This window comes from Arvicanthis niloticus, chromosome 6 (assembly GCF_011762505.2).
Source record: "Arvicanthis niloticus isolate mArvNil1 chromosome 6, mArvNil1.pat.X, whole genome shotgun sequence".
NCBI classification, from domain to species: Eukaryota; Metazoa; Chordata; class Mammalia; order Rodentia; family Muridae; genus Arvicanthis; species Arvicanthis niloticus.
The window spans coordinates 53,266,124-53,290,600 of record NC_047663.1 but is presented as its reverse complement, the minus strand read 5'-3'; the positions used below and the strand labels follow the sequence as shown (position 1 = coordinate 53,290,600).

At 46.5% G+C, this 24,477-nt stretch overlaps 1 protein-coding gene and 1 long non-coding RNA gene across 7 annotated transcripts in view; one reads left to right on the top strand and one right to left on the bottom strand.

Moving 5' to 3' along the window:
• Pik3r6 (phosphoinositide-3-kinase regulatory subunit 6) overlaps positions 1-23,559 on the top strand; it is a 50,531-nt gene extending 26,972 nt beyond the window's left edge. For 5 of the 6 annotated variants that reach the window (XM_034506766.2, XM_076936569.1, XM_076936571.1 and 2 more), the window contains 13 exons: positions 249-432; positions 1,571-1,733; positions 2,603-2,689; positions 3,728-4,142; positions 4,454-4,532; positions 6,087-6,209; positions 9,669-9,779; positions 12,391-12,478; positions 12,759-12,829; positions 13,386-13,476; positions 16,176-16,294; positions 22,167-22,279; positions 22,761-23,559. In XM_034506766.2, coding sequence (XP_034362657.1) covers positions 249-432; positions 1,571-1,733; positions 2,603-2,689; positions 3,728-4,142; positions 4,454-4,532; positions 6,087-6,209; positions 9,669-9,779; positions 12,391-12,478; positions 12,759-12,829; positions 13,386-13,476; positions 16,176-16,294; positions 22,167-22,279; positions 22,761-22,914 — 1,798 coding nt within the window. In that variant the 3' untranslated portion in view covers positions 22,915-23,559. Of the gene's footprint in view, positions 1-248; positions 433-1,570; positions 1,734-2,602; positions 2,690-3,727; positions 4,143-4,453; positions 4,533-6,086; positions 6,210-9,668; positions 9,780-12,390; positions 12,479-12,758; positions 12,830-13,385; positions 13,477-16,175; positions 16,295-21,799; positions 22,280-22,760 lie in introns of all 6 variants that reach the window. The other variant, XR_013111252.1, reaches the window with a different exon arrangement.
• Positions 427-11,361, bottom strand: LOC143442774 (uncharacterized). Its single transcript, XR_013111253.1, has 5 exons — positions 11,276-11,361; positions 10,502-10,717; positions 8,743-8,826; positions 1,544-1,666; positions 427-533 (listed from the first exon to the last, which is right to left on the bottom strand). It is a non-coding gene; the product is annotated as an uncharacterized LOC143442774 (long non-coding RNA).
• Positions 23,560-24,477: the final 918 nt, after the last annotated feature.

Below are 24,477 nucleotides of genomic sequence, written 5' to 3'. Positions count from 1 at the left end.
GTAGACTGGTTGAGAAGCACTGTAGCTGCCCCTCTGAAAGGGCTGTGCATCTTGCCTGCTGTTGTCCATGCTTCTTCTGCTTGCTGTTCTTCTTATAGGTTTTTGAACTTGAAGCTTATCTTTTTAGGGGAATTAACCACTAGAAAACACTTTTGTTATTAAAGGCATTATATATCTGGGTGAGGGAGGTACAAAGGTTTTGGAACAGCCAGCCAGCCACTCCATTCCATTCTTGCCCCCTCCCCCAGAGTGTTTCTGTTCGTGGACCCTGAGCTGGTTTCTGCCTCCGTGTGCAGTGCCCTACTGCTGGAGATTGAGGCGGCCCAAGAGCAGCAGACACCCGAGGCCTGCATGCGCCACGTGGTCTCCCATGCCTTGCAGGCAGCTCTGGGAGAAGCCTGTCACACAGGTGCTTTGAACAGGAAGCTGCAGGTAATCAGCACCACAGCCTGGGCATCCAGCATGCACACTGCCTGTACTCTTCCTGCTTCTGGTCCACAGCACCCTTTCCGTGACAAGTCTACAGTTCGTACCTGTTTATGAAAGGAAATATGAAAATACAGACAAGCCACTGAGAGACAAAAAAAAATCATTCATACATCTCTACTTAGAAATAACAAAAATGAGCATGCAGTATATTTCCTTAATAATGATAGTATCAGTGATTAATAGCCAGTTTATTGACTGTTGTTCCAGACACTGTGCTAAATTGATCACATTTTGAAGTTCTTCCCCAGCACTGTGAAATGCAACTGCCATCTGCCCTTATAGATGGGACACTAAGGCACAGAGAAACCAATAGTCTACTCACGCTCACACAGATGCAGAGAGACTGAGCTAGAATTTGAATCCCATGTCAAGCTTATGCCTTCTGGCTCGCACCCTGACTTTTCTGGATAAGTGGAGCTATCAAACTTTGCAATTGCTTTATACAATGTGTACTTCGCCATGACACTGGAAACATGGTCTGTGCAAACGTTTTCCTTGGGAAGCATGTACTTCTCTGGGATGCTTGGCTCCTGCTGTGCGGCATGTGGGCAATTCTTACACTGACTTGTTTGCTACCTTTTCTCTCTGATTCAGCCTCAGCCCAAGAAATCCTTCTGGCTGAGAGTCAGCACCAGAGGGTGAACATCTTGGGGATGGGGAAACAGGAGGACCTGTGCCAATAGGAGTGGCATTCTCTTGGTAACAGGGAATTCTGGGCAAGGCTAAATAGGATACATGCAGAAGATGGAGAGGCTTGTCTGGGTTAGAACTGCTGGAGTGCAGGAACCAGGCACCCAGAGTGAGAGTTCAGTTGTCCCCTGCTTGCCTTGATTCAGGAAGTGGGGAGATATCAGTCAAGTTTTTTCTTTTCTCAGCCCACTCATCATTCAAACCCATCCCCTGCTTTGCCCATCAAAATACAAAGGAACATTGCTCTTCTGTTCTTGTTTTCTATTCGGAGGCTGGTGCCATGCTGGACTATTGGTGGCCCTGCCCAATTGAGCGTAGGAGTGCAGAGGGTGGGTTGGTGGATAGGACAGGTGGGTAGACAGACCTCAGGCTCTGATGTCCCTCCTCGCAGGCCAGCTCCCGTCGTGTCCTGGAATACTATTTCCACGCCGTTGTGGCTGCTATAGAGCAGGTGGCTAGTGAGGACAGTCCCAGCCGGCTGGGTCACCTGGAGAAGATGGAAGAGATTTACTGCTCGCTGCTAGGGCCTGTGACCACAAGAAGGCGCTGCGTCGGTAAGGGGGACTTGCCAAGAGATTGCCGACCATAGGGGGCGCCAAAGAGCTAGGCTAGACAGAATGAGGTTTCCAAAGGAACGGACCCCTCAGAAGCCCTGGGGACCAGAGGAGACTATGGGACTTGGCAGGCCAGGAACTAAGCAAGAGGTTAATACAATCACAGTTGCAACGCTCCTGCTTTATCCCATTAATGTGCTAAATATTTAACACATATTCAAATCTACGCCATGTGTCAACTCAAATAATTTGTAAAGTTAGGAAGTAGAAATTATTATTGCCCCCATTTTACAGAGGAGATTTAGAAACTGATTTAGAAAGAGATTAAAAATCATGCAGACTGTCACTCTGTGAGTGGCAGAGCCAGTATTTGAATCTCATTCTGGGCATAGTAGCCGACAGATTTGATTCCTAGAACACCTCCACAGAACCGCTTGTTGGCATTATTTATCCCTTGGGGTTGATTTGTACCCTGCGACCCTTCTTCTGTTTGAATGTTGATAAAGATGTGCCACATCCCAACAGGGGCAACTGTCACAAGTGGATATCAACAATCCAGAATGTGTGTGTCCTGCCTGCAGTAGGACAATTCTAATGTGGGTCTTGTTTGCACACTCATTCAAAGCAGCCATGGAACATGTTGGCCTGAGTGTGTCAGAACATAGGGTCACTGACTGCAGGGGAAAATGGGCTAGAAACTACAGCACAGGTCAGTGCACCAAGCACACTAAAGCCTGAACTTGGCAGCCCAGGCTGGACAAAGTGAGCAGGATAGCCCTGTTTAGACCCCACCCTCTCAGTCTCCCTGGTCTTTTATTTTGCCTATAAACCTCTTCACCACAGTCCCCACAGCCTGTTCCTTTCTTCAGGTGACCTTCTCCAAGACCGACTGCCAAGCACGCCCCTGCCCAGCCCCTACATCACCTTCCACCTGTGGACCGACCAGGAGCAGCTCTGTACGTGCCGGAGCCTCTGCGCTCCTGTAGAAATGGCTGAGGACCGTGGTGTATGTCTGCGTGTGTTCACGTGTCTGTGCTCCTGTCTGTGTTCAGGTTTTGTTCTCTGGGTTGGTCCACGTGTCTGGACAAAGTTGCAAATCTTCTCCAGGTTGGATTAGCCCAGCACATTAGCCCGTGGTCTCTTGTAACCATGTTAATGACATCCGTGTCCCCAAAAGGGAGGCAAGCAGAACCTATCATGGTACCCAGATCAAGAAGGACCTTCCAGAGCAAACATCTCCCTCTACTATTGTGTCCTACCCCGCTTCTCTCGGCTCTTCTAGCGAGTGAGGACAAGGACTCCAATTGTGGTAGAGAGTATTGAGAGGGAGTACTGGGTTCAAGTCTTGACACTTCCCTTTGCACAGTGGGTCATGGTAGATGCTGTCTCTGTCTGAACCTAAAGGTGAGCTGGGAAACCTACCAGTCTTCCCTGGAAAGGCGGCCTGCTATCTGTGTCCCAGGGCAAGCTTCCCTACAGGAACTGGGGTGTTGGGAGGGACACATGGTCAGCTAAATGTGGAAGGTGCTGGACTAAGCATCATCTTCTTTAGTACTGGAGTTCTCGGGGATTTTAATGTTTACTGATTGGCTGGATGTGGCGGTGCACACCTTTAATCCCTGTACTCAGGAGGCAGTGGCAGGCAGATCACTGTGAGTTCAAGGCCATCCTGATCTACATGGATTGCCAGGACTACATAGAGAGATCCTGTCTCAAAAAAACAAACAAACAAACAAACAAACAAACAAAACCAAAAAAAACAAAAACAAACAAAAGAAAAAGAAGAAATACATTTACAGGGTGGCCTCAATGGGAGGAAACAGTAATGCACAGGACTTTGGACCATTGTTGACTACAGGACCTTGTGGAATGTTCCATGGGCCTTCTGTTCAGGTGGACAGTGTTTGAGAACAAGGGTCTTGGATTTCTGAGGATCTGTCCTCTCAACTTTAGGTGTCTTTACCATCCTCATGTTCCTTGCTCTCCTGTCTCAGGGAAGGAACTGGTACGCTTCCTCCGCCCACGCTCCCAGCTGCATCTCAGTGCTGATCTGGATGCCTTGGATCTACAAGGATTTAGGCTAGACCGGGACTTGGCCCGGGTGTCCACCGACAGTGGAATTGAGCGGGACCTTCCTTTGGGGAGCGATGAGCTCCCAGACCCCAGCAGCTCTGAGATGGAGCGGGCTGCACTGCAACGCAAGGGGGGCATCAAGAAGCGTGTGTGGCCCCCTGACTTCCTCATGCCTGGCAGCTGGGATGGGCCCCCAGGATTGCATCGGAGGACTGGCAGGCCTAGTGGGGACGGGGAGCTGCTACCTGGAGTCTCCAGGGTGCATACCGCCCGCGTGCTCGTGCTGGGGGATGACAGGATGCTAGGGCGCTTGGCCCAGGCTTACTACAGACTCAGGTAGGACCCTAAGGAGGGACTCTGGTATGGGTGGATCTGGAATGAGCTGGTGAAGGATCCAAATGGGTATTAGAGGGACAGGAGAAAAGGCCCAGGAGGGTTAGGAAGAACAAACACTGCAGAGTATCCCCAGTGTGCAGCCATCAGCTTGACAGGAAATGACAACTGTTCCTATTTTGTAAATTGGTAAACAGAGGCTCAGAAAGATGGTATAAATTGCCCATTTACATGATAAATGGCAAAGCCAAGACTATTTGATACCAACACCCAGCCCTCAGCTCTTACCCATCTACCTTGCTGTCTGTTGCTAGGAAACGGGAGACCAAGAAGTTCTGCCTCACTCCTAGACTCAGCCTACAGCTCTACTACATCCCTGTGCTGGCGCCTCAGGTGAGTGTGGGGCCAGAGGAACCATGGAAAAGGAGTGGAGGGCTCAAGAGCAGAGGTGTCAGCAGAGAAGAGCAGGAGAACTGAGGACCCACTGGCAGCCTTGCTCCCAGACTCAGAGACCAGAACTATTGCCTTTGACTACAGAGCTGAAAGAAAATTGGGGTGGGGGGAGTCTTCCAGACTGGAAGCCAGGACTCAGATTTTGCCAGAGTAGCCTCTGACTCAGTAAATGGAAGAATTTCCCCCTCGGGATTCTCCAGTCAGTAAAACCAGGCCTTGACCACACCAGAGAGGAGATTAAGGATGAGCCGGAGTGGAGCAGGGTTAGTGCATTTATTAAGTAGAGATGAGAAAAGACATGCTTCAAGTGAGAGAAAGAGAGAGACAGAGATACAGAAAGACAGACACGGAGAGAGACGGGGACAGCACAGAGATACAGTGAGACACAGAGAGACAGAGACACAGACATACACAGACACAGACACACAGGGCAGGGAGGGAAAGAGAGACAGGGGGAGTGAGGTGAGACTAAGGAGAAAGATGCCACTCACCCAAGGCTTTGCAAGAGTATCACCGTGTCCTACTTTAGCCATGCCTACCGTCAAGTTTTTGCTATCTTGCTCAAAGGATGCAGTTTACAACCAACTTAAAACATGAAACAAAAAATTATGTCATGTTTTAAAAAAAAAAAAAAACTGAGTGGTTTTACTTATCCTAAAGAATGCCCTCTAGTAAATGAGACTCTCAGAGTTGAGAGAGGCGTCAACACAGGCACAGACACAGTGAAACTCAAGGCCATACATTCTAACCCTAAGGAAGCATGGCCCATTTGTTGTTTTAATATTTTGGGGTTCGTTTTGTTTTGTTTGTTTTTGTTATATTGATACAGGGTTTCTCTACATATCTCTGGCTGTCTTGAAACTCACTGTGTAGACCAGGCTGTCCTCGAACTCAGAGATTCCCCCTGCCTCTGCTTTCCAAGTGCTGGAATTAAAGGCATACACCACCACTGCCTGACATGTTTTAACATTTTTGCTTGAGATATTTTTTTAGAAAAGGGAATATTGTCTCTTTAGGTCATCTTCACAGTGGAGGTTGTCAGCTGTACTGAAATCCTTTGACTTTGCCTCCTCTGCCCTTTCCCTCCACAGGAGAGAAAGCTGAGGCAGAAGACAAGAGTTCATTGTTCATTAATGTTGGTGGTGTGTCTGTGTGTGTGTGTGTGTGTGTGTGTGTGTGTGTGTGTGTGTGTAGCCACGCTCATCTTCACCCAGATCAGCAAGACCCAAGCAATACTTCTCTCTGCCCTGTAAAGGTTAAACAGTGTCACAGTTTCAGTGTCACAGACAAGTGGCCGTCAGCAAAAGCCCTTCCACTTTACTTGAGTTTATGACACAGAACACCAGTGTGTCTTCACACAGTATAGAAACTGAGCCCAAGTGGTTAAACGCCTTGACCACAGTCACCAAACACTGGGCATTGGTATCTGGGGCACCCAGACTGGGAAAGAGGGCCTGGCACATGTGTCTATCCCCTTTTTCTCTGAATCCCCAGGATCCAGAAGCATCCAGAAAACCTGAGCTGGGGGAGCTGGCTTCCTTCCTGGGTCGAGTTGACCCGTGGTACCAAAGTACTGTCAACACCCTGTGTCCAGCCATCCTCAAGCTGGCAGAGATGGTAGGAGCTGCAAAGAGGGAAGGAAAAGGAGGAGGGAGGGAAAGAGGGAGAGAGAAGGGAGGAGAGGAGAGAGGGAAGGAGGATGGGAAAGGGGAGGGGAAGAGGGAGAGGGAAGGACAGATGGTTGGAGAAATGTGAGTGGCATGAATGAAGACATTTTTTAAAAGTTCGCATGGAGAAGGTAGTGGAATCAGGAAGAGAGCCCCCAACTAGATACTGTATTTGACCCCTGACCTCGGAGTCAGCCCCATGAGGTTTGTTCATTTAGTCTTCAGAATGTAGGTGCCATTGTCACCATATCTATGTCTGCATTTGACAGGCCAGGTAGCTAAAGCAGAAGAAGGTTAGGTAACTTGCCCAAGCAGCAAAATAAATTGTGACACACTGTTTCCTGTCTTTAGAACCAGGAAGGCTGCCTGCAGACTGCATCTGTCATTGCTTGATCGTGACTGAGAGGGCAGGATAGACAGGGCAGGGCGTGCGGGCATGACTGTCTTGAGAGAGTCTTTAGCTATTCACATTTATAACGGCTTACTACCAGAGCTGCTGCACAGGTTTTAGTTTTTACACTTTGACATTTGTTCATCAGGTTATTTACTCAGAGTTTAATGTTTTCTGCTGTTAGATATAGAACTTTTATTCTTTATGACTTCTGCCTTTAAAAGCTTTTTTTAAAAAAAAAATTCTCTCATTTTACCTTTACATGGCTTCTGGGCATTGAACTTGAGTCTTCAAGCTTGTACAAAATACTTTGCTCTGGGCCAGCCCCAAGAGTCTTGCCTCTTAAGGCTTGAGATCACAATACTCAAACATCTTTACAGCCTGGATTTTTACATTTAAATAATTATTCCCCACAGAAATAATTTTAGCCCTTCATCTTAGGTGTGTGTGCAATCTGGCTTTTTCCAAAGGGTTAGCCAGTTATCCCAAAGCTATTGGTTGTATAAACCCTCCTGCCTCGTGATTTGATAGTCTGCTTGTATCCCTGACTCAACTCTTATGTCTGTGTGATGCTCTTTTTGGAAGCCTGTGTTTTTATGGCTCTAAGCATTTCTGTACAAATCAATATGATTCTATCTTTATGCCAGGAAAGGTAGGTCTACAACATTACTTTTCTTTTACAAAAAATTTCAGAATATACTCATTTACTTTTGCTGATAAACTTTAGGGTTTGCATGTTATTTTACTTTTTTATTTATTTATATTAAATGCTTATTTTATTTTATTCATTTTGTGTGTGTGTGCATGCACACATGTATGCATGTTCTTGTGGAAGTCAGAAAAGGGCATTAGGTCCTTTGGAGTTAAAATTATAGCTGGTTGTGAGCTTCCCAACAGAGATGCTGGGGACCTAACTCAGGTCCTCCAAAAGAAACAGCAAGTGCACTTAACCACTGAGCCATCTCACCAGACTCAATTTTTAAAAGCTATCTATTGAGACTTTGATTTAAAAGAACCAGCCTCTTTCATATATTAACCTTCTCTGGGGACATGATATAATTTCATAAGTGCTTTATGGCTTATGCTGATGGGGACTGCAGTGTTTCTTATATGGCTTCTACCCATTTCTTGCTGACTTGCTGCTTACCGTCTACTAGCCTACTTCTTGTCATAGTGAGTACATGTTTCTCCCATTCTAATTAGAAAGAATGTATTGCCCATAGAACAGGAAGCTACCGATTTATACATTTTATTTATCAAATTACTCATTTGTTTATTAAAAGCTTAAGGTTTGAAAACATAGCACAAGGCATACGCATTTGATTTTTGACTGGCTGCTGAGCTCAGGTCTCCATTGTGTGTCTTACCTGCCTGGTTGGGACATCATCTTACATGTTTTATGCACACAAAGATGTCTGGCTGTGTGTGTGCATGTTTTCTGAGTAGCACATGAAGGTGTTTTCATGTGCATGTGCACACACACAAAAGACTGTTTAGCAGGATATTAAAATACATTTCCTCTTGAAAGTCAGAGCTTATGGGAGACAATCCATTGGCTCTTCTGTTTTGCTGGCTGCTTTTCTTCCAACCATTACACATTGAAGATTTTGCTTCATTTCTCTACTGTCTTTTATAATTAATCATTTGTATGGCCTTTCCAAAAGCAGCTTCCATGTGAAGGGCCTGGAGACTCTATGAGCAATGGTGTGTTGTCAGAATGCTGTACTAGCAGCATGGTTTGGAAGGAGATTGAGACGGGGTTTCTCTGTGTAGCCCTGGCTGTCCTGGAACTCACTCTGTAGACCAAGCTGGCCTTGAACTCACAGAGATCCACCTGCCTCTGCAATGGGATTAAAGGCGTGCGCCACCTCGCCTGGCTGAGCATGCTCTTTTTTAAGGGAATACTTCAATGAACCAGACGTGAGAGTCAGAAGGGATTTTGAATTAGATGCACAATGTTTAAGACAAATCTGAGCCAACTCTGGTGCCACAGCTTGAACATGCTCAATCTGGAAATCCAAAGCTTGAAATGCTCTGGTACCTACAAAATGGCCAGCACTACCATGATGCCCCCAAGTGGAAAATTCCATACCTGTCTGCACGTGACGGGTCAAAGGCAAGACACAGGGACACTGAAAATGTGTGAAATTCTCTTCAGGCTAAGAGGAAGAGGTACCTGTGAGACGAAATGAACTACACTTGAGTCCCATGGCCAAGATAACTCATCATCTACACATAAATATTCCATTATCCGAAGGGGGGAAAAACCTTGGAATTAAAAACACCCTGGGGTTCCAAGCATCACTGGTAGTCAGCCTGTATTCCAGTCTACATAGATGTTCCACCCTGTGAAGATCATTCGCTCTACTGTCACAGGACTAAGGGAACCACAGAAGACAAGGGTCTGAGCCCATTTCCAACAATGTGTAAATATTACTGGTTTGTTTATTTTGAGACAGAGTCTCATTGTGTAACTGAACTCAAGAAATTCTTTTGCCTCGGCCACCCAAGGAGCAGGGATTACAGGCTCATGCCATCACACTTACTTTATTAGTAAGTTTATTGATAGTTTCAGAGGTGGCCAGAGCTGAAAGGAACTTCATCTGATCAGGTAGCTCAACCTCTTATTTCTCCCTTAAAGATTATTCAGGCCTCAGAAAGTTTGAATAATGTTTGCCCCAGACTTCCAGATACTGAATAACCAATCAGAGCCTAGATACAGGCTTTCATCACAGTTACACTTCGAGCAGCTAGCACAGTGTCTCGCAGCTCAGTAAGTCGGTGCGAATGAAATTAACCAGGTTCCCTGAGAAGATGGAGTCTTGTTAGAAGTAGTTCGTGTTTTGGTCAGAAGTAAAACCCAGGTGGCTGGGAAGGCTTGGAGCACATCGAAGGATTGGCCAGACTTAGGCACCACAGGGAGCGTGGGAGGTTTTGGAGTTTCTCACTGAAAATGGTGCCTCCCCTAGCAGCCTGGAGGTGGGTGGCTGCTGAAGACACTGCCCCTGTTCCTTACAGCCTCCCTGCTTGGACACATCCAGGACCGTGGACCCCTTCATCCTGGATGTCATCACTTACTATGTTCGAATGGGCACACAACCCATCTATTTCCAGCTCTACAAGGTTAAGGTAGGTTTCCCCCTGAGGTTCCCTGGGTACCACGTGAACCTGCAGGACCCTGTTAACACACTATGTAAACCCTCTGGCTCCGGGGAGATACTGGTTGCTTGGCTGCAAGTCAGTGGTTGCTCTTAACAACTTTGTCTTTGTAGTGTCTGGACAAAACAGTTTATTCTTAACTTTAAAGACCTCAGATTTAAGCAGGTTGAGAGTCAGGGGTTGGCTGTTCTGAACGGGCTTCAATCCTCTAATTACAAATTCCCAAGGTACTGCCATTTTTTCTCCCTTCAGCCCCCTGTATTGAATCACCTCCGTCCTTCCCTTTCATATCAGCCCCTTTCCTCTCCGGCCAGGCAGTTCTTTATTGGAACCATCCTGCTGCCTTGTTTGCTTCTCTGAATGTCCTGTCTATACCCAGAATGCATCACGTCCATTCCAATCCTCACAGGGCCTCTCCTGGTACACACGAACCTCCTCCAGTTCAGTACAAATCCCTCCATCTAGACCCTTGACCAGAATGATGCCCCTTCTCCTGGACCTTCTCTTTTAGCCATTCAGTTTTACCTGACTCTGTCATTAATACTTGGTCACCTAAACTCAGAATAATGATGTTCTGAACCGGTGAAACTTGGGTCTGTTTTCCCATTTAGGGCGTTGATAAAATTGAACTTCAAAGGTCAGACTTTCTCCGGGTCTCAGTTTTCTCTCCTACTGTGTTTCAATCTCCATACCTTTGATGGCATTAAATAGTGGGAGAAACTTTAGCTTTCAGATTTTTCCTTCAGTTCCAGAAATGAGCCAGTCGATGCTGGTGGGTAGAGTGGTGGGTAGAGCGGTCTGTGGATTCTTCCTTCTCTGTCCTGAGGTTCATTAGTCCTCCAGTGCAGCTTCCTTTCCAGGAACATCACCGTTTCCAGGCCAACTTGAGCTGCACAGCAAGACCTTGCCTCAAAAAACAAAAAAGATTCATTGAGGAGATGGATTTGATCAGACAGTGTATAAACAGTATCAAGGTTTTAATACACAGTCGCCAACAGTCACACCAATCACATCACATTCCATGTGAGCGTGAACATGAGGGGCTGGAGAAAGACTCAGTGGTTAACAGCACTTGTTCTTTCAGAGAACCGGGTTAGGTTCCCAGCACCCACAACATGGTGGTTCACAACTGTCCATAACTCCAGTTCAAGGATGTATATACATTTGAGCAAGACAATCATATATATAAATCTTTTTCTTAATTATTTTATTTTATTTATTTATTTTGGTTTTTGAGACAGGGTTTCTTTATGTAGTCCTGGCTGTCCTAGAACTTGCAAAGTAGACAAGGCTGGCTTCTTCTGTCTCTCAAGTATTTTTCCTTATTCTGGCTAGTTCTCAAATAAGTAAGACAGAGACTATCAGATATATTTAATAGGCTTTATGGCACAATAATTAAACAGTTATTAATCTGTTCTAATCCTCTAATCTGGCTACCTCACAGCCAAAATTCCCTAGATACTTACATTTTAGAATTGATCTGTTTCTCTCTGCTCCAGGTGTGTCTCCAGGACCCACTCCTCGTGGTGAATTCTCTCTCTCTCTCTCCCTCTCTCTTCCTCCCTCCCCTCCCCTCCCTGGAAATAGGAAAGCCAGCTCTGTTCTCTCCTCTACTCAGTTATTGGCCAATGAGCTTTGATTGACAAATCAGAGAATAAATGGGAAGCAATGTTTCCACAACATTGAGACAGAAGATTCTTAGAATAAGCATGACAATGCAGAGAAGTCACCATTTGAATAATACAAGGACGCTCCTTACATAGGGCACAATAGCATTGTGTCACATCAAGCTCCTTACATAGGGCACAATAGCATTGTGTCACATCAATTTTTTAATTTCATTTATTTATTTATTTATTTATTGTGGGACAGGGTCACTTCACATAGCCCTGGCTGTCCTGGAACTTGCTCTGTAGACCAGGCTAGCCTCGAACTCACAGAGGTCTGCCTTCCTCTGCCTCCCAATGCTGGTATCAAAGGTGTGTGTTACCATGCACAGATTAAAATAAATTTTTAAAATAGAACAAAATGATAAATACAAATTATATATATCTGTGGTTATGACTTGCCATTTTATGGTTCATCCATGTGAAACTCTATTAATTGGGCTCGCTAATGTGTGTGTTACTTCACTCTTACATTTCATGACACAAACACTTACAACCTGCTTACAGCTCTTATTAAAAATATAATGTATTGTTATGAACTGTGGTCAACGTCTTGTACAGTTGCTCCTATGACCTTGTTCCTCCTGAAGAGCTGGGATTTTGTATCTTTTACCAGTATCTGGCAGATAGGTTAGATAGGACCAGAATTAATACCTCCTGATTCTTCCTCTCCAGTCTTTTGTTTCGGGAAGGACTCAGATGTGACAGGAACTTTCAAATCAGCTTAGGACCAGAGGCACTGTTAGCTTACATTGCTGAAAAGGTCAGGACTTGTGTGGTTGTCACTGTGCAACTCAGAACCTACAATGGGCAGGTGGGTGGGTGGAGCTCCTTGGGCTGTGGGGACAGCTTTCTCTAAACTCCCTCCTTCCCCCTTTCTTTCTTTCCCTCCCTCCCTTCCTTCTTCTCTCTAGGTCTTCACCAACTTGAGTCATGACCCTACAGAGGACATTTTCCTCACTGAGCTGAAGGTGAAGATCCAAGACCCTAAGTCCCCCAAAGGTGAGCTTCTGCTCCCCATTTCCCTGGCTCAGCTGCCCCTACCCTCACTCTCTTGTCTCTCGCCAGATGTCACCCTCATGGTCACCTTACTGTGTCATGGGACCCTGCTGAATGCCAGGGTCATACTTACCTCTGTCTCAGGGCACTCCCAAACTGAGAGGCAGTTTTTCCAAGATGTTGCCTCTCCGTCCAGGGACAGCTGCCATGTCTATCCAGCAGCTATGCCTGGGAGACATGATGAAGAGGCTCTCACCTTATACCCCCTCTTATCTTCCCTCAGAGGGCTCTTCACCCCGAAGAAGAGGGGCAGCTGAGGGCACAGGAGCTGAGCTGTCCATGCGCTACCAGAAGGTTAGTGTCATTGGCATAGCCAACAAAAACCCAGGAGGCACAGTGAATGAAAACCAGCCTCTGGGAGCTGTAGACAGAGCCAAAGGAATCCCCCAGCCTTTCTTGAAGACACCACCAGACTCTTTCAGCCTCCAGAGCAATCTGCAAGGATGGTGGAGGGGCGAGGTTGACCATACGTGTAGACAAGGAGACAATGTGCTCTAAGAACTTAGAGGTTGGGTGGGCATAGTGGTGCATGTCTTTAAGCCTAGCATTTGGGAAGCAGAGGCAGGTGGATCTCTGTGAGCCTGAGGCCAGCTAGGACTATATAGTGAGACCCTGTCTTAAAAAAGGAAAGAAAGCTAGTTTCTCGTTCAGAACCTTCTTCCTTGCGGGCTACCCATCTAGGAGTCTGATTGGGGGTTAGGGCTAAGCCTCTGCCCATACACCCCTTATTGGTATCAGTACCCAGGGAGAATCTCAGGGTAGGGTGGAAGCATGGGAGAAGTGAGACATGAAGATGCAGGGGAGAGGCAAGCCCTCGGGACCCCCTCTTCAGCTCAGTTCTCATCCCCAGGCCCTGCTCAGCCACAGGCCCCGAGAGGTCGCTGTTTCTCTGCGGGCCACCGGGCTGGTCCTAAAGGCCATTCCATCTGGTGACAATGGAGGTGAGGAGCTGGGAATGCAGAGTGAGGAGATGGGAGGGATGAGGAGAAAATCAGGGAGAAAGGAGGAAATAGGGTCAGCTGCTAGGAGACAGGGAAGCTAAGATTGGAGGAGTGGCAGCTGGGCGGGGTGCAGCTGGGCAGGGCAGCCAGCAGCAGGAGTTTGGAGAGGATATCTCACAACTTCTGCGGTCAAAGAGCTCTGGGTGGGAAAAGCTGAAATGCAGCTACCTTGAATAAAGCAAGACCCCTGCCCTCAGGTGGTCCACTGGACAAGCCAGGCTGTCCCAGCCTTGGGACTGGCTTCCACAGCTGGAAGGTAGAAGGACCTAGGGATGGGAGCAGAAGGTCTCCCCACTTTGAATTAAGTTCACAGAGCTGGCAGCTTTCTGCTGGGAAGTGTTGGATTTTACATATTGTTCTAAAATAAAAATAATGAATGAATAAAATGGAGTCTCCGTTAAAAAAAAAAAAATCAGCTTATAGAGACCTAGCACACCATCAATATTAGCTTTCGCAAGGAGCTCCCAGGCCCCTGGAAAGACGAAAGATGGTGACACAGACTGCCAGCACCAAACACATTTTTTCAGGGGCCTAATTTAGCAGCACTTTGTTAGGTGCAGGACATTTTTTTTTCCTGAGCATGTGAATTCTTCGACAGATGTTATCAGTATTCCTAACTCCTTCCTGAGGGAAAACAGAAGCAAAGACAATAACTTCAAGGTCACCTCCACAGGAGTCTCAGAACCGGCTCTGAACCAAGCACATTCACTTGACTTTCCTCTCCGCCATCCCCCAGTCTCTGAGAACTGCATAATTCCAGTTTAGGCTTCAGGGATGTGACCCACACAGACTTGGGGGCAATCATTTTCAAGCATACAAGCAAGTTCACCTAGGCAGAGATCTATCTACTCACCACTGCTCCCACAGTAGGCAGAGCGTACTGGCACACAGCAGATGCTCAGTGGGTTGGTGTGGTCTCCAGGTCCACAATCCTAGCATTTAGGAGGCCGAGGCAAGAAGATCATGAATTCCAAGCTGGCCTGGCCTACATTATACCTGTCACAGACAAACAAGCATTCAAGATACATTTGTCATAAGAAAGTCAAACTTCATACCCACAAACTGGTCTTAAAATGAGTGACTATAATGTCACAGAGAAAAAGTACACAGAAGCCTTGTGAAGAAGCCACTCTGTCCCCTCCTCTGTTCAACTACCGTCTCTAAAATTCCCTGTGGCATTGCTCACGTACCATTATGGCCTTTCTCCTTAGACCAGGCTGGTTTCGAACTTGGCATCCCCTTGCCCAGACTCCTGCATCAGTGTTCTTGCAGAGACATCTGGCATAAAAGGGAAGAAACTCAAGAAATAATAACACTTTCATAAAAGGCCACTTCTAGGCGAGCTGAACTTTTAGGTGACATGTGACAGTATTTCATATTCCAGAAAGACATTCTTTCCTTGTAGATTGTTAGCCTCATGCAGGACACTCGGTTCTTCCAGTGGCTCGTGACCTAAAGAAGACTGTCAAGCAGTGGGCAGAGCTGGGAAGGCAGAGTTTACACATCTTTGCCGATTGCTCTCTGTATGGATTTGGGCAAATAACAAGTCACTTTCATGCTTTCAAATAGAACATACAGGTAATAGACACTTGTTTGCATGGACATACTTATTAAACTACAAATGTTAGCTCTGTCCATGGGAGCCTGGTGACACGCTTGTAACCTGATGGAGACGCAAGAGGACAAGATCAAGGTCATTCGTGGTTACATAGGACTACATGGGACCTTGTAGAAGAGACCAGAACCATCCACCAAAGCACAAAATCCTCTAAACAACATCTTCAGTTGGCAGAGAGGGCTTAAGCCTGACACTGGTCACACAATGGGGACTTTTTGATGCAGTGTATACTTATTTTTTGTTTGGTTGGGGTTTTTTTTTTGTTTTGTTTTGTTTTGTTTTGTTTTTCTGAGACAGGGTTTCTCTGTGTAAGCCTAGCTGTCCTGGAACTCACTCTGTAGACCAGGCTGGCCTCGAACTCATAAATCCACCTGCCTCTGCCTCCCAAGTGCTGGGATTAAAGGTGTGCGCCACCACTGCCCGGCGCAGTGTATGCTATTAAGAGAGTGGACTGGAGTAGGCGCTAGGAAATGGCTTGCTGATAAAATGTTTATCTGGTACATTTAAGGTCCCAGGTTGAATTTTCCAATACTACTGAATGCATTTAAAAAAAAAAAAATTACGCAGGACAATCATGGTGCATACCTTTCGTCCTAGCACCCAGCACCCAGCACCCAGCACCCAGCACCCAGGAGACAGGGGCGGGGCAGAGATAACAAAACAAAGCATAAAGAAAGGCAAAGCCCAGTGTGGTGGTGATGCCTTTGATTCCGGCACTCAGGAAGCAAAGATAGGTAAATTTCGGCATTGCAGAGCTACACCAGACCGTTTTCTCAATATGTAACTCTGGTGTTCTGCATTGGTGATCACTATGGGTTCAGAAATGTGGTTGATTCTCCAAGGACGGAGATGGGAAAGGAAGAAAGAACAGGAGCTTGGTTAGGGCCAACGTGTAACCCAGAAGTAGAGGCTGCAGGGTGGGGTAAACTGGAAGCAGAGTGGGAAGAGAGGCATATGGGGTTTCTTTAGGACCTAGAATCTCTAGCTTCCCACTCACATACCCTCCCCCAATTTCATTCAGTTTCAGGGGTCTCCCACTGTACCTCACCAAATGCTGCTTCTGCCACAGACTGCTCCTGTCTACATGTCAGTGTGATGGAGGTGGTCAAGTCCTCCAATCTGTCAGGAAGGTCGTTCACGGTGAGTTTGTATGGACTAGGAAAAGGGGGACAGGCAGCTGGTAAGAGAGCCCAAGGGGAAGGTACTCAGAGAGGGGGAGCTGATGGTGGCCCTTCACACCTGCTGTGGGACTTTCCAATCAATGTGGGAAATGCAAAGGCTCTGCGGTGTAAAGACGGAGTCCCCGTCTTCCCATCTGTAATCGATTTGAGGACTGACATCCCTGACAGCCACATTCGCGCACGCATGTCATCCTGGCCACTGCTCCTCAACCAGGCTCCTCCATGGCAGACGGCACCCATGCAGCTCTCTTGCCCTCATTGCTTCTGACTATCCCTTGCTCCTTGACTTTGCCTTGCTGACATTTAGTGATCAAAGAATGAGACTCACCCATTTTCTTTCTCTCCAAAGTCCTCTTTCAACTTCACTTAACACTTAACCCGACCTCAGAGCCCGTGATCCCACCTGAACTATGCTCTCACTGACACGGACTCCTGAGCACCACCCACCAGACAGGATGGATGCTGATAGCTTCTGGGATAAATCCTGCACCCACACTGATCAGGCCCCAGCAAACTCTTGCTCACCTGGAGACTTGATGCCACTCAGCACCTTTCCTGTAGTCCTGGGAGTCTCTTTTCACCTTCTCTACCTTTGATTCCTCTCTCTCCCTGCTCCTTCTTCTACAAACAGGCTCAGGTCTTCTTTCTATCCTAGAAACAGACAAGAAACTCGGCCATGCTTTCTCTCTGGCTGCCAGATGTGGTTCATTTCTCCTATGTCACTCAAGCTTTTAAAAAGATACTCCTAGGGAAATGGAGGGATGGCTCAGTGGTTAAGAGTACTGACTGCTCTTCCAGAGGACCTGAGTTCAAGTCCCAGCAACCACATAGTGGCTTGCAACCATCTGTAATGGGATCTGATGCCATCTTCTGGTGTGTCTGAAGACAGTGACAGTGTACTTATATACATAAGTAATTCTTTTAAAAAAAAAAAAAAGATACTAAGACTCCTTTGCCTATAAGCTATGGCTCTGATCTTACCCCTTTGCAGCAAAGTCACCTCCGTGTTGCAAAGCCACTGTCCCTATTCAACCTTTCCATTTCTTTATTGCAAGGTAATGTTGTCATCTATATGTGGAAAATAAGTTTACTCGTAATCTCAGTGCAAGGTTAGGATGACTGGTAACATTTTTGAGTACAAAAGAAACACTTTGGTTTTTCATTATATGTTCTTATATAATTGATAGATACAGTGAATAATTGTCTATAGTGATGTTTTTGCTCAAAATATGTGAAAGTAGGCTGGGAACAGGAGTGTACACTTTTACCCAGAACTGTGGAAGCAGAGGCAGATAGACATCTGTGAGTTCAAAGCCAACCTGGTCTACATAGTAAATTCCAGGGCAACCAAGAGAGACTCATTTAATATCTACATATTATATTAATATATACATAATATATATGAAGGCTTTGTGCATATGTCCTGATGGGACCTTATTTTGTCATTAGGTATTATTTCATAATGGTTGCATATACCTGTACTGATTGGTGAAATGTTTTTGTATGATGATCTTCTTTCGCAATTATAAGCATACTGTGGTGAACACACTTTGGGTTAAACCAATACTAAAACTCATGATTATGCTTTTAAAAGCCTTTCCTAGTGAGCTGACATCTAGACATCAGGACATTTTACCACACTGGTTCGAATACCCCAACCCCATTGTCATTTGTGGACACTGGTTTTGGAAGGCAGCCATACACTAGACTTTCATCTTTGTGAATCTGATCATCAAAATTCTGATTGTTTTAATCTGGATTTCTGTCACTCCAAATTAGTGACGGTGACTTTTTTCCCCTCACATTTACTGAGGGCTGTTTCTTATTATTTATTTCCTGTGTGTGTTCTCAGCCATACTGAAACCATGGTATCCTGGTTTTATATGATGACACCATCTTTTTGTTTGTCTCATGTTTTTGAAATATTTCCCCAAATCTGTTCTTTAAATTTTTTTTTTTTTTTTGGTTTTTCAAGACAGGGTTTCTCTGTGTATTTAAATTTTTTTTAAACTTTATATTTCCATTTCCTGCCTGGGACTTTGAAAGTGCTCCAGAGATCCCACCTTTGGCCTTTGCTGAGTTATCCTTGTCCCCACAGCCTTTTGCCTACACTTGTGACAGGACACAGGGGCCATGTACCTGGGAGGCCTGCTCTGATGCTCTTCCCTTCCCACAAGATCTTCCCTACCCTCTACTTCCTGTGAGCTGGCTACTCCACCTTTGTGCTCTCCCTTTATTCCTTGGGACACAGCCATAGGGACACTGCAGCTCTATAAATGGCATGTGGCATTTCATCTTGATGTTTCCAGCACTCAGTGTATCTGGCACACAGCATATTGCTAGCCACCTAGAGCTTCAAGCATCTCAACCCTGAGCCAGTAGCTCACTTTCTCTGAGGCAAGTTATCCATGGTAGCTTTAATTGCTCAGAGACACACTCTTGGGTTCAGATCTGCCTTAGCCTGGGACAGTTTAAGCTTGAAGCTGTAAGGTAGGCCTTGTCACCTCAACTGCAGCTTCTCTTTGAGAGTCAGTTCCTCTGCTTAATGACCTCATTTTAATAACCTGGCCAGGGGCTTTTGACTCTCAACCCAGCAAGTTCCTGTTTTTTATTTCTTTCTGACTTGCTGGGTGAGATTCCAATAGCTGTGTTTCCTCTCCTGGAACCCTGGTAGGTTTCAGTAGATGGTAAGCACCAAGCCATGGAAGGGAAGTTCTTGGTGAGCAAGAGAGAAGATGCTCCCAGCCGGGAACAGCAAGAGCCCTGTGGCTGCCTCGGTGGGCTTGTCTTTGGCTGGGTTGGATGCTTGATTGACAGCAGCAAGGCAAGGACAGAAGAAAGGTGGTTTTGGGTGTAGAGCACAGCAACACCAACAGGGAACAGAAGCATTGCCTGTCCTCTTGACACCCTTTGCAAAGCCTGCAGCTGGCCCTTGCCACTGGCCTCCATAGCTGCGTTATAGGTGAGTGCTGTCTTCATAATCCACAGCCCAGAAGATAGAGTGTGCGCTGGCATGCAGACCCCAGAGTCAGTTGTGTGGGAGGAGGCTAGTGGATGGCCTCTGGTCATCTACAGCATGAGTCTGGGTTATGCCAAACACCAGACATGCCCTGGACATGGCAGGAGAAAGAACACTGAGTCAGAATCGGTGTGCTGAGTCCTTCATTGGGGGAGCTAAGCAGGCTACATCCAGATCCTCAGACCTTATTCTCTTCACCTGGGCAACCCCCATTCCTTCAATCCATATTCCTACAGTCAGCCTGGACATAATCTATAAACTGAGTAACCCTGGCTTCCCCTGGAACCCTCCTTGGGCAGGATCTCATCCCTCTGTAGCTTCTGTGGGTGCTCCTGGAAGGTGACTAGTGACCCCTCAGTGTAGACAACCATCTGGTTAACTGTCAGTTACTGCCCACCAGGTTCCATGACCTGCTCACCTGCCCACAACACACTCCTCCCTCATAGCTTAAAGTTCCAAGGAAATCCAAAGTTCTTGAGGTTCTCCTACACAACCAGGCATCTCCTGGCACTCTCTGTTGTAAGGCCTGCTCCTCTCCATCTAATGGAGGCTCCGGTGTGTCTTTCTTCAATCGGTACTCACTTGCTCAGATTCACACGAGGGAACAAAGAGAAGGGAAAAGGGGTTTAAGCTAGGAGCCAAAGGGAAAGAATAGACAGTGGGTTTCCTTCTTCATCACTAAGACCACTGTTTATGCTTACACACACCTGGAAATATTACAATGAACAGGACAACAACGATAATGATGCCCGCCCAACACTAACACAGCGCTGAGTCCCACACACTATTCTATGCACTCACTATGCACTCACAGAGATCCACCTACCTCTGCCTCCTGAGTGCCATCCACTGGAGACTTGTGGACCTACCAGGGGCCACACCCTTAAATAAAACTGACTCTCCATTCCCTGGAGGCCATCCCCTGTTTGTAAGCTCTTCAGTGAGAATTTCTCCTCGTTTGCATTTCTATTGCTGATAAAACACTGACCAAAAAACAATCTAGAGGAAAGGATTTATTTCAGCTTCTAGCTTACAGTCTGTCATTGTGGGAAGCCAGGGAAGTAACTTAAGCAAGAACCTGGAAGGAGGATCTGAAGTAGAGACCATGGAGGAATACTGTTTACTGGCTTGCTCAGCCTGCTTTCTTACATAACCCAGACCACTTGCCCACAGTAGACTAGGACCTCCCAAATCAATCCCTTAATAATAAATAAATAAATAAATAAATAAATAAAAAGCTTCATAGAGTTGCCTACAGGCCAGTTGATGGAAGCACTCTCTTAATTGAGATTCTCCTCAAGTTGGTGTCAAGTTGAAAAAGTAACAAGCACAGGGTTCCCCACCTCTCCCCCTCCATGCTAGAACATTGACTGGCTTGATCATGTGCAGGTCTTGTGCAGGCAACCAAAGCTGCTGAGTCCATGAGTCCTGTCATGTCCGGAAGACACCAGTCAGCTCCAGTTCTCCCCAACCTCTGACCTTTACACCTGTTTTGCCCCTTGTGTGATTACTATAAGCACAGATGGTTAAAAACACTTGGGAGAGGGCTGGAGAGATGGATCAGAGGTTAAGAGCACTGACTGATCTTTCAGAAGTCCCGAGTTCAATTCCCAGCAACCATATGGTGGCTCACAACCATCTGTAATGGGATCTGATGTAGTAACAGTGTATTTACGTGTAAATATAAAATAAATAAAAAGTCTTAAAAAAAAAAAAAAAAAAAAAAAAAAAAAAAAAACACTTGGAAGAAATTGTCTCAGAGGCTTCCTGACACATGGGGGCTGTCTGTGTACTACCCAAAGCTCCTGTCCACGATGTTTTGGTTTACTGGGGACAATTGACTGAAGAGAAGAGAGACTCTGCAGGATGAATTTAGTTAGGCTTCTTAGTAGCACAGGATCAGCCTCTCAAGGACTGAGAACTGACAGCTTCCTGGAAGCTCTGTATACTGTTACACAAAGGGCTAAAAGTGCAAGTCACTCTCTGGCACACTGAACCGTCTTATCTGATCTAGGGGTTGCCTTGAACTCACTTAAGCAATTCTCAGCCAAGGAGACATCAAAACTAAGCTAAGCAAAGGCTCTGAGAAGCCTTCAAAAGAATACCATAACATCTCAGACAACAATCACTGACAAAAGGCCACTTCAAAGCTTAGATGCCATCAGTTCAGATTCATGCCAGATTCAACAGCCTCTGCTAAAATTCTGCTACAGTCTGTGTGGGGGATGGAACTCGGCAAGGCCCTCCTGGAACCCACAAGGTCCAGAATTCTCTGTTCCATAGGAAGGGCCTTTCTGGAAGTCAGTCTGTCTGGAGTCAAAAGGATGTCTAGGAGCTGCTTCCCACTGGCTTGGAGGGTTTTTTGGTTTTTTGTTTGTTTGTTTGTTTGTTTGTTTGTTTGTTTTTTGACTGTTTTCCAGACCCTCTGTCTCTGATTGCCCCCAGGTAAAGAACTGTGCATATAATTTGCTGCTGAGAACTGGGGTCACCTGGCAATATGCTTGCCACAAGAGGTGCTCGAGATCCACACAGACTCTAACTGGATAACCCGGCATGCATTGCTCACAGCATTCTGATCTGTATTCAGAGTGAAGCAAAGCAGGTCAAGAAAAGAACCGCAGAACCGAAGCAGCATCCAAGTGTGAGGGAAACCCAGAGACAGTTTATGCAGTCGCTGATCAGTCACTAGCAGGAAAAGAGCAGAGACCCCTTGGGATATACAGAAGAATCACACCAGATCCCAGGATAGGACGGTTGGCAGAGCCAACTGCTGAGCAAAGGTGACATTTACACAAACTCTTCTCTGATGCAGACATCTACAAACACCTTCCGGACATCCAGTATCCAAGTTCAGAGCCAAGGCCAGAGGCTGCTCACACTGTGGCTGGACAAGGACAGTCGGCGGACTTTCAGGGATGTGGTCAGGTGAGTGGGGCTTTCTAATCCTAGGACTCTGCCCCCCAAAGGGAAACTCTGAACGCCCACAGTCTCTTGCCCTTGGCCCAGGCTGCTTATCCGAGTCAGAGCTTTGGCCAGGCAGGTTTTAGACCACTGCCCTATGACTTGAGGCTAGTACTAAATGTTCCCTGGACTCCTCCGGGCACACACACCCTGCTGCCTGCACTGACCTTTCATCACAGGTTCCCCTTTTGGGGCATCTGCACTCCCATTTTGTGACTTTTACAGGTTTTCCCCAGAGAGGTAGACACAAAGACACAGTGGCCTAGATCCAAGCATCTCCCCCACTAACAGAGAACCTTGGTGCACGATGACCTCCTTCTCTGATTTGTCCCGTCTTCTTTGTAACTCCCCCCTCTGTTCCCTACAACAGTTGGCCTGCCTTTTAAATGTTGCTGGGCAAATCTGGTCTTCGATTACTTTCTAAGCTGCTTTCTCCCCACTGCAGATTTGAAGTTGGTCCCTGCCCAGAGCCATGTTCACGGGCCCAGAAATCCAAGATGTCAGCGCTCAATTCACATAGGCAGGAGACAGAAAAGAACATGGCCAAGCCTAATTCTCTTCTGATGCCCATCAACACATTCTCTGGCATCATCCAGTGAGCCTGCCAGGACAGTGGGAGATCTGGATCCAGGGCAGCAGGCCCAAGAAGGAGGAAACACTACCTACCCATCCACAACATTCGCACTGACAGCCCTACTGGGCAGCTATGCTTGGACCAGGAGCCAGAGAATACCTGGGAATTAAAAGAGCCTGGACTGTAATGAATAAATGTGATCAAGAAGGACCCAGCCCAAGGCTGCCAGATTGCTGGACAAAGTGGAATGAGATGAGCTGTTGCATATACAACCCGGCTTCTCTTTCTCTTGATGATGTTCATTTCCTGTTTCTCATGCACTTCATCATCCACTCCAGCTCCCTAGGGAGTCCTGAGAACTGGTGTCAGATAGCTGCAGGTATAGCTGGTGGTCCAGCAGTAGAGCACTTGCCTAGTATGTGGGAGGCCTTGGTTTGACCCCAGTACATAAAAAGGGGGTCGGAGCTGGTGGATTCAATATTTGTACAGAATCCTGTGACTGAGGAAGAAACAGGAAGTAGGTCGTGAATACTGTTCCTGCTTCCTTTTGAGTCCGTACCATCCTTTCCAGCTCTCATGGTTCACCTGTGCCGAGGCGGGTCTGTCTGTAGAGAAGACAGTGATAGTCTCAATAAAAGCACACTAAAGTGTTTCTGCTTCTGTGCGTATGCATGTGCGTGTGTGTGTGACATTATATGTATGTAGATCAGAGGACAATTTGTGGAAATTTCTTGTTTCCTTCCACAGTGTGGATCCTGGAAACAAAACTCAGGTCATCAGCTTGGCAGCAAGCACCTTTCTCCACTGATCCATGGCCACAGCCCTATTGGCACTGCACAAGAAGTCAGGAGACAGGACTTAATCTAACCAAATGGATTCACTCAGGCTGGGCAACAGTTTTGTTCCACATTCATTGCTGAGGTCTGTTTCCCTACCCTTTCCTCTCCTTGTTTTTCTTAACTTAAGGACTCTCTCAAACAGAGGCAGGAACGCAGGGTAGCTTCAGCAAAGTCAGAGCTTAAAGAATAAGAAAAATAGACATTTCAAGTAAAAAATATTGCACATTATCTTAGTTAGGGTTTTACTGCTGTGAACAGATACCGTGACCAAGGCAAGTCATATAAGGACAACATTTAATTGGGGCTGACTTACAGGTTCAGAGGTTCAGTCCATTATCAAGTCAGGAGCATGGCAGCATCCAGGCAGGCATGGTGAAGGAGGAGCTGAGAGTTCTACATCTTCATCTAAAGGCCTCTAGGAGGAGACTGGCTTGCAGGCAGCTAGGTTGGGGGTCTTAAGCCCCCTCCCACCCCCACCCCCCCGCCCACAGTGGCACACCTCCCCCAACAAGACCACACCTCCAAATAGTGCCAGTCCCTAGGCCAAGCATATACAAACCACCACACACATCAATGACAAAGCCATAGTAGTGTTCTTAGACCCATGATCCATGGCCTCATGACTGTAGGCTGCGGGAGAAATAAAGTCCAAGGGGGTTAGACTTGAGCCCCTTCCTGTCAACTAGATAGAGTCCCTGGGCTCGTGGGATCCTGTGAAGCAGTGAATCCATAGTAGTTACTTTACTGTT